The sequence below is a fragment of the Ostrinia furnacalis genome, unplaced genomic scaffold (assembly GCF_004193835.3).
Source record: "Ostrinia furnacalis isolate ACB-3 unplaced genomic scaffold, ASM419383v2 OfSCF1246, whole genome shotgun sequence".
NCBI classification, from domain to species: domain Eukaryota; kingdom Metazoa; phylum Arthropoda; class Insecta; order Lepidoptera; family Crambidae; genus Ostrinia; species Ostrinia furnacalis.
Genome location: NW_021131485.1, coordinates 596,080 through 608,424, shown reverse-complemented (window position 1 = coordinate 608,424; position 12,345 = coordinate 596,080). Strand labels below are relative to the sequence as shown.

The window sequence follows — 12,345 nt, the reverse complement described above, 5'->3', positions numbered from 1 at the left end:
GACGATGAAGTTTTAAATGAGACACGTTTAAATAAATACCTGTTTGAAGACATCTAAGTACGGAAAAGCTTTGGAAACGAGTTCCAGTCCTTAGCAGTTAGCATGATAAATGTGCTAGCTTATTTTTATTTTATTTTATTTTCTTTATTTAACATTAAAATACATTAAAACAGTGTAAAATAGAACTAATAAGTAAATACCATTGCAATGGCTCCAAAGTGTAACGCCTGTGGGAGATTTTTGGCGGCGATCGAGGCGGTGACGTGCCCGAAATGCACCGCAACGAGTCACAGGGCCTGTGTCGGCATTCCCCCGTCGGCACAAGTGGATAGCTCGTGGCTGTGCCCTGAATGCAGAGCCAGGATGCCAAGGGCCAATGCAGACAGCACCCCTGTGCGACGAGCAGTGGGCATGCAGATGCACAGCATGGACGTTTCGGACCTGGAAGACCAGCTGAACACCACTGCACTCGACACGACTGTAGAACTGCAAACGGTGCAAGAACTCAGCCTAGATATCCGCACTTTTCGCGAAAACATGAAGAGAGCAAGCGAGGAGTGTAAAGTGTGGAAGGCAGAGATGGCAGAGCTTCGGTCGTTTATGACTTCTATCGGAGACAGGGTGACACAGCTTGAAGAGCGGATCGGCATCGTTGAGAGCCAGATGTCCTCTCAAAGAGCGGACGAAGGTGCCATTAAGTCCCTGGAGACTACCGTTTCGCAGCTGAAGAGGGACCTCAACGAGCGGGATCAAGAGCTGCTTCTCAACGATGTGGACATCGCCGGAATACCCGAAGAAGAAGGCGAAAGTGTCCAGCATCTTGTGCTGGCCTGCGCGGCAAAGCTGGGTGTCTCTCTGGATGAGAGGGACATTGTGGGCTGCCGGAGGGTGGGCTTGAACAGGCAACCAACAGAAGCTGAGCCACGTCCTCGCGCAATCACCGTGCGGCTGGCACGACGTTCCACCCGGGACCAAGTGCTGAAGGCAGCTCGGGTTCGGAGAAGCTTAACCACGGAAGGACTAGGTTTGCGTTCATCTCCGCGGCCTATGTATGTTAATGAGAGGCTAACAAGGGAAAACCGCCAGCTATTCAACCAGGCTCGGGAGTTAGCCAGGAAGACCGGCTGGCGGTTTGTCTGGACTCGTGAGGGCCGGGTCTACGCCCGCCAGGAGCACGGCGGGCCTGCAATGCGCATCAGGTGCGAAGAAGATGTAAGGAGGGTTTTTGGAGGGAAAACGGTTTGAGAAACCTAGCCTAAACATTTCTCTGTTGATCGAATTACTGTGTCCAATCGATGTTTATTTGTTTTATTGTTTACTGTCTAATTTGTTTTTGATTTGTGTGGTCGTTTCTATTCTTGAGACTGAGCAGTGTTATCTTTTCGCCTACACATACTTGGTACTGCATATTATTATTTTCATATTTATGATTTCATTTCGCCCGCAACATTTATTCCGCTTTATTTACACATTCACTATTAAATATATTAGACCTACACACTATTACAATTTACACATAGATCCGCACTCACAAAACCGGTTTGCTATTTTCTGTCACTCGCGTCGCAGTCGAACTACGCCTACTAACCGCAGTTCAACAGCTACAATACGTACGCATCGAATGATGATTAAAATACGACGTGTGCCGATCGGTATTCATTCATTTTACAATAATAATATTACCGGGCGCGAGTAAGCAACGTAAGCTTCAATTGGGTTTATTTAATGCTGGTTCTCTCGGTACACGTCACGATGAGTTCATAGTAGCTGTGGAAAAGCATCACGTCGACCTACTGGCAATAAACGAGACGTGGCTGCGTGAGGGACAGGACGCGCGCGCGCCGGCGGTGCCGGGATACAGACTGAGACACGTTCCGCGGCCGAGCTCCGTGCGCTCGCGCGGCGGAGGAGTAGGTTTTTACGTGCGCCGAGGAGTGAGCGCGCGGGTTCTGTCCCACCCTCCTTCGGAAAATGTCGAGCAGATGTGGTTATGCCTAACTATGAGTGGAAGGAAGCTAGTTATAGGGACCGCGTATAGACCACCGTGGCTTATTATTGATGTGTTTCTCGATGCAGTGGCTTTGTCATTGGAAACATTTGCATGGTGTGACAATGTTATATTATTAGGGGACTTTAATGTTAATATGCTTAGTTTACATGAAAATAATTATATTAAGTTAAGTAATTTTTTGACATGCAATGGATTGGTTCAATGTGTACAGAACCCAACACATTTTACATCGCACAGTGAAACTTTGATTGATTTGGTTTGTACTGATATGAAGGGATGTTGTGTCCTAGTAGATCATATGCATGACCTAGGTAATCACGCGTTTATAGTATGTAGTGTAAACGTCAGGAAATTCAAACCAAAACCAATAAAATTGAGACGCCGAGCTATTGGGGATATACATGAGGAGTTATTTAGAGAACAAATCGTAGGTTTAAATTGGGATCGCATATGTAATCTGTTTGATGTGAATGAAATGGTTCAGGTATTTAATTGGTTTGTGATAAATATGTTTGACATACATGCGCCGTTGAAAACTGTTAATGTGAGGTTTCATCAATATCCATGGCTTACATATAATATTAAATTGATGATGAAAAGGCGGGATGAGGCTTGGGAAAGGGCGCGTCTATCTGGACGCATCGAGCATAAAGAATATTATAGGGATCTTAAGCGCTGTGTGAGTCAGGCAATGGACAGGGAGAAACAGGTTTATTTTGATCAATACATCAATAACAAAACTAATGACCCCCGAGTCGTATGGTCCCATATAAAAAAACATGTACGTCTTAAAACAACACTTGACAATCCAGGCTCTCTCTGTAGCGATCCCAATCTTGTTAATAATCATTTTTTGAACGTGCCTGGTGATGATAGCGTTGACATATCCCAACTGACTTTTTTTGAATTTAACTGTATCGTTGCGAATCAATTTGACATACAACCTGTAAAGGAAATCGACATTCTAAAAGTATTGAAAAGTTTAAAATCAAATGCCGTAGGATTAGACAGTGTTTCTCTTGACATGATATTGCTGACTTTGCCGCAATCTCTATCAGCGATAACGGCTATAGTGAACTGTTCTATTACCACAGGTGTTTTCCCTAGGGACTGGCAGAAAGCGCTAATCAAGCCAATACCAAAAAAAACGCTGCCAACATCTTTGTCTGATTTACGCCCTGTCAGTATACTGCCGTGTTTATCTAAAGTTCTGGAGAGAGTTGTGTCGGATCAAGTGAAAAATTTCTTGGAACAAAATGATATACTTCCACATAAACAATCTGGCTTTCGTAAGGCTCATAGCACCGCAACGGCTCTGCTCCAGGTAGTCGATGATGTGCTGGCTGCTCAGGACAGGGGGGATGGCACTGTGTTGACCTTGTTGGACTTCTCGAGAGCTTTTGACTGCATAAGTGTCCCGCTGCTATTGGCCAAGCTGCATTACTATGGTTTCAGTCCACATGCGGTGAGATGGTTTTACAGTTATTTTGAGCACAGAACACAGTGTGTCGAGATTTCAGATGATGGGGGTACTACACGAGTATCGGACCAAGTGGCTGTTGGTCGGGGAGTCCCACAGGGTTCAATTTTGGGCCCACTTCTGTTCATCATCTACAGTGCGGACGTAACTAACCATATTAGGAATTGTAAATATCACATTTACGCTGATGACATTCAACTGTATATATCAAGTAAACCAAAAGATATTTGTGAAGCTGTTGTCAATCTAAATGAGGATCTTGATCGGATAGCTAGTTGGGCTAAGTGCAATTCTCTGGTATTAAATGGGAGTAAGTCCAAATATATGATATTGGGTTCTAAAGATCAGATAAGAAAGATCACAAACAGGGGAGTTAGAGTTTTGATTAAGGGGGAATCAATAGAAAGGGTTACAGAGGCGAAAAACTTGGGACTCCTTATGGATGAGGAAATGCGCTTTGAGAAACATATCAGTAGTACAATAGGGAACTGTTATTATAGACTTAAAGTGTTATACCAAATACGTAAATATCTGACCATTGAAAATCGTATTAGGTTGTGCGACTCTTTAGTTCTTTCTAAATTTAATTACATGGACGTGGTTTATGGACCTCGGCTGCTGTCGCGCACCAAACAAGCTATCCAACGTGTGCAAAATTCATGTGCTCGTTTTTGTTTCTCGATCCCGCCAAGAGCACACGNTATGCAGTTTAGGTTAGTGTCCGTGACTTCCACTCGGCATGGGGCCCACTGAAAACCAGCGTCGTGGCCTTCCCCACCGTGGGCCACGGCATATGCTGAGTGGAATCCCATTGCGATGGGCATCGCTGTTGCGACAGGATTGCACTGCTCACTGCTCAGTTCACTTTTTATTTCCTTGTAATATTTATGTGCCATTTCTGTCTTTTTCTCTGTCATGTATGTGATGTTCATGTCAATAAATTTTTCTTTCTTTCTTTCTTTAAACGCCACTTGTATATTTGGGAAAACGCGCTTTACTTTATCTACACTATAATATTATAAAGAGGAAAACTTTGTTTGTTTGGTTGTAATGAATAGGCTCAAAAACTACTGGACCGTTTTTAAAAATTCTTTCACCATTTGAAAGCTACATTACTTACGAGTAACATAGGCTAAATCTCTATAAAATGTAGGTATGAAATGAAACGCCTCCAATCTCCATCCAGGATGGAGGCCCCTGGAGAACAGGGGCCCCAAGCACGTGCTTGTAGTGCTTATACGTTAATCCGCCACTGACAGTACGGCTAGCACGAAAAACTTTCGAGTTCAAAATAATAGTTTGCGTACTCGAATCGCCATCAAAAGATTTAGTAACAAAACTACAACAGCGCCCTTGTGAACGTGTCGTTAAGTGAACTTTTAGTATGAGATTTGCACGAAACTTATTTTGAGAATCAAAATTGTCACGTTATCGTTTAATTCGAAGATTGAGTATCGAATTTTATCGAATACGCAAACGATTCGAAGACGAAAGTTGTTCATGCTAGATTTACAGGAATGCCCTGAAAATCGTGGATCAAACGAAACAGGGAGATAAAGGGGGTTATTACCGACAAAATACCCCTCTACAGTATGATGACCTCACATCGACAATACAAAAAATTAAGCTTTTTTTTTTAAATAATGCCTTATTTTGTAATCAATTGGCAAAATATATTTTTTTCCTTTTTCTTTGTTAAGGAGTTAGTATTAATATTGCGTATTATTTATTAGATCAGGCATTAGATGTACGACTTCTATTATAATAATTTTAATCGTGTATTGCATGAAGATAAAGTTATTTTTGTTGCCTGTAGCCCAGTGGCTGATTTACAGTTTTGCCGCCCGTAGGCTAGGGTGGGGTTGGATCTTTATTTAACTTTTATCTTCTGAAATCGAGTAAGCGTCATCTGAAATCTGCCGCCCCTAGGCCGCGGCCTATACGGCCTATTGACAGATCCAGGACTGCTGTAGCCTGAGAACTAAAACTGTTAGGTAGGTACTTACCTACTCAGGCTAACAGAGCTCAGGCTGTGAAAGCCCCTAAAACACCACGCGGCCACGCCTGCTACGTGCTACGTGGTATTAAAATACAATTTCTTTATTTTTTGAATGGTTTCGGCTATTGTTTTGTAAAAGGCTGCTTTTATTTTACTATCGCTTAAACCATACCTACCCAGGAAGCTTTACAATAATGTACTTACCTTTTTAAATAGAACAATGAAGCTTCCTTGGTTTTGTTTTCTGCGAAGGTAGGTAAGTAGGTACCTACCTATTGTTAGTTTAAAAATGTATTATTGCAAACTGAATAGGTAACTAGGTAATAATATTGGCTCGTGGTATTTTTAAAAGCACCACTTACTTTAATTATTGTGAGTCAGTAATCAGAGGCGATTTTTGGACTCCGATATTTGTAAAGAAATACTTTGCTGGCACCAATTAAGGGAGAGTCCGGTAATTTGGACCAGTTTTTTTCAATCCCATTTTACACGTAGTTTTCTTTTGTTTTTGCTAATGTTCATGGTATATAATTAAAGAGAAATTATTCAACTTACTATTTCATAGGTATTAATCAACATAATTGTTGTATATTTAGCACAAATCAACAAAATACGAGTTCAGAGCTTCGGTCCAATTTAGCCAACCGGTTCGATAATTTGTACCACAGGGTTACTAAATTAGATTTCAATAAATTTCAAGCCTATAAAAAAACTATGGCAAAATATTATACGATACATTCTTAACAAATTAGGTAACGAAAAGGAACAGTAGTTAATAACATAGACAATCGATATTGTTTTACAAGTTATCACGATTTTGAGTAAAAGTTTTGTAATTCCAATTATCGTAACGCACACTCTTGTACCTAATCTACTTTGTCAGTCTTTTGCTTTCATTTATTGTTAGTCAAACATAACTACGCTATTATAACTTCAAAATATGATTTACTAAAAAAACATTCAAAATCCTTTGGTAAAGTTCCATACAACTTGATGTGGTACAATTTAGCCGACTAGGTGATAGTGCTTTTAAAAAATCGGTAAAAAATATAGTTTAAAAATACCGAAAAATGTTTCAAATAATTGTAATCCACACTAATTTACGCTTCTAAATAATATATTAGAAACATCCTGTGATTAAATTTAACATTATTACAAACTAAACATGCATTGTCAAAAGTTACTTGAAAACAATGAAAAAATACTTTTCAAAATAAAACACACGTGTTCGTTGTCACGGCAAAAACCACATGGCCGATATTAACCCTACAGTGCACGATTTTTCCAAATTGAACAAAAAAAATTATATTACTTTTAAATGTTATCTATGTTTCGGGAAAAATAATAAAAAAAATCTATTTTCAATATTTTCGGAAATATTTTGAGTTTTTCAGTATGTACCAGATGTGTCCCAAAATGCATTAAGGGTGCCTAAAGTTTTATGTATGGTCTGACATACTGTCGGTGACAATGAAATAAAACAGCAAGATTTATTATGATTATATTTCAATTAAAAATTAAATTAATATTATAATAAAATGTTTTATGTATAATATAGTAAGTAACGACACCATAATATAATAGAAAATAGGAATTTAATGAGATCAGTAACCATGATGCAGTCTTTTTCCTTTTGAATGAAATTTTACGGTTTAGTAACTATTTAATTATAAAATGTACATTATGAAATGACATAAGACAATTTTCACTTTTATTTAGGCACACTGTCACCTTACATTTTTCACAAACTATAAAACATTTCAGCCAAATGACGTCCAGTACTAGACAAAAGCCTCCTCCGAGAATTTCCTTAACGACTGATCCCGCGCTGCCCTCATCCAGGTACTGACGTGACCTGCACCAGATCATCGGTCCACCTAGTGAGGGTCCTGCCCACACTACATCTTCCAGACCATGGACTGAAACGATGAAAGACTTCCCCTTACAACCTGGAAACGTACAACGTGTTCTCGTAGTTCACCATAACGGGGAGTTGTCGATGCCATCAGTCCTGCTGGCGTCTTTGGGTGGCACGATAGCTTTTGGCTTTTTTTCATCCTTTACTCCAGCATATTTTATCGGAAACGAATGACAATCATCATCATCATTTCAGCCACAGGACTTCCACTATTGAACATAAGCCTCCCCCAATGATATCCACATCGCCCGGTTGGTAGCGGCCTGCATCCAGCGCTTTATTCCTGCTACCTTTATGAGGTCGTCGGTCCACCTTGTGGGTAGACGTCCCACGTTACGTTTACATGGCCTCCACTCCAGAACTCCCATCCCTTCCCTGACCCATCGGCTGTCAGTTCTGTGTACTATGTGCTCTGCCCATTGCCACTTCAGCTCGCTAATCCGTCGGGCTATGTCAGCAGCTTTAGTTCATTTATTGATCTCTTCATTTCTGATTCGAAATATGCTTAATTTCAGTTTCTGTAACTCTTTTTGCGGGTCATCATCTGAAATCAATCAAGTAATATAATTACCCTTATTTCACAGTGACCCATATCAGGCACATACAAATAACATCCAAAATATGCGTTGATAGTAACTGATATCAAAAAATACTTATTTAACAATAAACTAGAAACAATAACTTACCCCTTTTATATTTTTTCGAAAGAAAACATTGTAATTTTTACTTTTTTCCCCAAGAGTAAAACTTTACTAATAAGCTTTTTCACAAACTGACCGACTTTTTCGACTGCAAAACAGTTTACTGAGTGCAGCGCTTCCGTGGCGACAAATGTGAGCTATTTTGTTATGTGCTATAGTGTGTAGTTAAGGTACTTTCTAATAGATGGCATTAAATAGCATCGTGTTATGAAATATAGGCAATAATTTGGTATGTACCATATGTGTCCCACTATGCGCTGTAGGGTTAATTGAATTTAGTTGTGTATCGCTGAGTGTTGCAATTACAGACATTCAATAAATACTTTACAAAATATAAGGGTGGTACAATTTACCCGGCGGTACAATATACCGAACTCTCCCCTATGTTTCTACTGTACCTACGTATAAATAAATGAAATAACGCCCGGTGACAAGACACAAAACGATGTAAAGTAAATTATCATGAAACTGACATTAATATAGGTAGGTACGATTGACAATAATAACTACTTACCTAAATAGCATCATGCAAATAATCTTAAAATTAATATTAATACATTAAAATTCATACAATTTAACAAGCGTAAACAAAAGAGATTCGATCCAAACGTAAGCCTAAACATAAAAAATATAAACGAAATAACAGACCTCAAATTCTTAGGTGTATCAATTTACGAAAATCTAGATTGGAAAAAACAATTTTAAGGTTGTTTGGCCGTCACATAAAGTGCCCTATTGACCTAGTTAAATGTGAGCCATTTGAAGATTTGTCCAGACAGCCAGAGCTAAAAAAAAGTCACAAATTCCACAATTTTTATGTTATTCCCATTGGCAGCAATACACTGGGGGGAAACGCGCACGCACAAGCAATCACTATACCTACACATTGCCATCGATATTACATTTATGTAACTAACAGCTGTGTTAACAATGTCCACCCAGTGGTGAACATTGAGAAATCTAATCTAATACGAGTATAATAAGTAAACCTCAATTATCTTGTTATAAGAAGTGTTGTGGTGTGTTAGTTTGGGGTTAGACTTCTTAAAATTTTAGGATCAAAAAAGAACAAAGAAAACACTTCCAATAGTTCCAATTTTAAAACATTTATTAAAACTTATAACAATAACTATCACACTAGAGTTATTATTAAACTATCAATCACAAGTCTTAACTACGCGAGAAGAAAGCCCTTTCCTCTTAATTCAGCTAAGGTAGAAGCAGTCAGACTGAAAGAATTAGGCTCAAATAAGCAAACGTAAACATGACCGAAAATTGAATTTTAAAATGGCATTTGATTAGCTTTTCACAATATTAGTTAATAATACCAATCGGCTTTAACTCGCAGTTGCAAGGCCCCTTTTCTCCCTTGGTAATAATTTCTTTTAAAATTGTTATTTATTTACATTGAATTAGTACTATAAATAATCTAATTTTACAATTTTCCTTTTGTGATGGTTTGGTTGGTTAAAATATTCCAGCCTGGGTAGGAGTAGCTTAGATCCTCAGGTTGAAGACCTCTTTAAATTGCTAACAACGATACCGACTTATTGGCATTCTCCTCCCAATCGGGGCAAATGGGAAAGCATTTGATAGACAGCGAACCTTTTTTCTTATTTTAATATTCAAAAAGTCCAACATCATGATTTCGATCGTAATCTTCATCCGTTATTGCGTGACTAAATAATAAACTTAGGTATTTGCATGATACTAATAAAGTAACATAACGTTACGACATACAAACGTGCTAAAAATATTTAATATAAATATTTTTTGCGATAGTTAATTTTTTTGTCCCAATATTTTTTTATTTATTAAAAAGTTGGTTAATTAGATATTAGTAAGGTCTTGCTTGAATATAACAGTAAATTTGTGCATTTGAATATTGTTTCTGACGAGATACAGAAGCTTTTTATTATTTTTTTCAAAACTACGGCGTCTACTGTTTTCACGTGACATAAATAGTTAAAAATGTTGAATTTTCTACTGACTATTTACATTAAAATTTCTCTTACGCGTAAAATCACAATTTAATACACTAGAATAAGTCTGAAGTTATTGTTGTAGATATGTAAGGTAGTTAATAGAAGCATAAATACCGGTGCATTTGCTTTATCAAAATATTTTTCCTCTAAACATAAATTTCATTACAGTAAATATTTTGTTTCTGATAGAAAATCTAAACATCGAGTGCCAAATTGTTTTTTTTTATTGTTGGTTAATTTTTAATAATACATTTTATAGAAGTCACACTCTACAGTCAGCGTAAAAAGAAGGATCCGTCCCTAACCATACGATTTATTTATTAGTACATAATTAAATTTCATTCTGAAATAGAATACAGAAAACTCTTCAAGATAAAGTTATTATTACACATCTCTTAATATTCTAGTAATATCGCTAAGCGACATTTAATAAACTATATATTTTTAAGATCTATTCCAACAATAAAATATTAATATTATGTACTAATAATGTATAAGTACATAAACACGGTAAAGTTAATCATGAAAGTAGAAACTCGAATTTTTTTTATCGCTTGCTTTCGTCCTCATAATATTTTTTTCAAACTCAATCAGTCAAACCACTCTTAAAGAACATCGTCAATTTTTATATTTTAGAACAAGAAGATAGCTTTTATTTAACGGTTATTTACCATAACGCACAGTTAAATACTATCAAATAGGTATAATATACTGGAATGCCATAAGTTCCTTCAGCTTAGGTACATAAAGGCAATTTCCGCCAATATCTTCGTTGTTCATCGCGAAGATATAAATACGAATCGGTGGGTAAATCCCCCATAGTCAAAGTCCTTTATCTTAGATGCTAATCGTGCTTATGGTGTCAGCAGGAGCGGGCGTTATGTTCGGTTGCTGTATCGTGGGGTCCAGTAAGGGGATGCTGTCCGTGGTCCTGTAAAAAACCATAACAATTTATTTCTAAATGCTGTTTGCCAAAATCGTTCTTTGCATGTTTCAAAAAAAAAAAATTTAAATGGAAAGGGGGCCAATGTGAATTTATTTTCCCAATATCCCCCATGAAGCCCTATTGAAAATAATTAAAGATTATAACAAATCAAAATAACATCATTATAATATTACTGCTGCACGTTGAACCGAAAACCGAACCAAACCTTAAATTCGGCTCATATTTCTGTCCGTCTGAAAATCAGCGTCCAGAGCCCCGATTACGGTATTTTTTAACGTCAACAATCCAGACACGCTTCTCGATTCTGCGATACGATTGGTCGTTCAACAGCGTACGTCAGCTGTTTTGACCAATCGTATTTCAGAATCAGAAACGCGTCTGGATTGTAGACGTTAAAAGTTACCGTAATCGGGGCTCAGGCATTAGCTTGTGACACATGCTGAGACGGAGACCTTTTGCTGCCGCAACTCTGCTCACATTATTTCATTTCTCATTGTTATTTTTTTTTATTTTTTTTTATTTTGAATGTGCATGTTAAATATTGTATTATGTTATTTTGTTGAACTATGTATGTGACTTTGTGTGCAGCAAATAAATGCTTACTTACTTATTTTTTTACACCCTGTATGTTGTTAAATGGTTTTTACCATAGTAAAGTTTTGGGAAAGTGTTTCCTCCGCTCTGTTATTTTCGTACTAATATTATAAATGCGAAAGTTTGGATGTCTGGATGTCTAGATGTTTGTTACTCTTTCACGCAAAAAGTACTGAACGGATTTTGTTGAAACTTTACAGTATTATTGTTTGTAACCCAGATTTACATATAAGGCTATTTACATATAATTTATGCCGATCTGTGACACTAAATTTCACTCAAGGGAAGCCGCGGGCAAAAGCTATATTTTATGTTAATACTTAGAATTAAAAACTGACATTCTATCAATGGTACTGACACCATTGATAGAATGTCAGCATCACTATGATATAGTTCCAAAATACTGAACTGTCCTATGCATGACATTGACAGTGGGGCGCCACCGTCAATACCGGATCGCTGGTTTCGATTGTTGCCATGTTGGAAACCATATAGTTGAACGATGGTAGCGCCCCCCTGTCATTGAGTTTGGTGGGACAGTTCAGCTTGGGTCATCTACAGTGCCAGTTCATACCTGGTCCTGGTGAGCGTGGGTTCCGTGATGACCTCCTCGCAGCATGGAGCCGGCGCGTTCTTGTTGCGGACTATTGGCAGGGTGGTACAGATCGTTGCCGTCAGGTAGATGTACTGGAACGGTCATTAGAAGTTTAT

The 12,345-nt window shown here is 38.0% G+C and overlaps 1 protein-coding gene across 1 annotated transcript; it reads left to right on the top strand.

Moving 5' to 3' along the window:
• The first annotated feature begins 207 nt into the window (after window positions 1-207).
• On the top strand, window positions 208-1,245 carry LOC114352101 (uncharacterized). Its single transcript, XM_028303560.1, has one exon. The coding sequence runs from the start codon at window positions 208-210 to the stop codon at window positions 1,243-1,245; it is 1,038 nt and encodes a 345-aa protein (XP_028159361.1).
• The last annotated feature ends 11,100 nt before the right edge of the window (window positions 1,246-12,345 follow it).

Excerpts from the sequence above, each read along its gene's own strand:
- LOC114352101 (XM_028303560.1), top strand. The coding sequence starts at position 208 with ATGGCTCCAAAGTGTAACGCCTGTGGGAGATTTTTGGCGGCGATCGAG.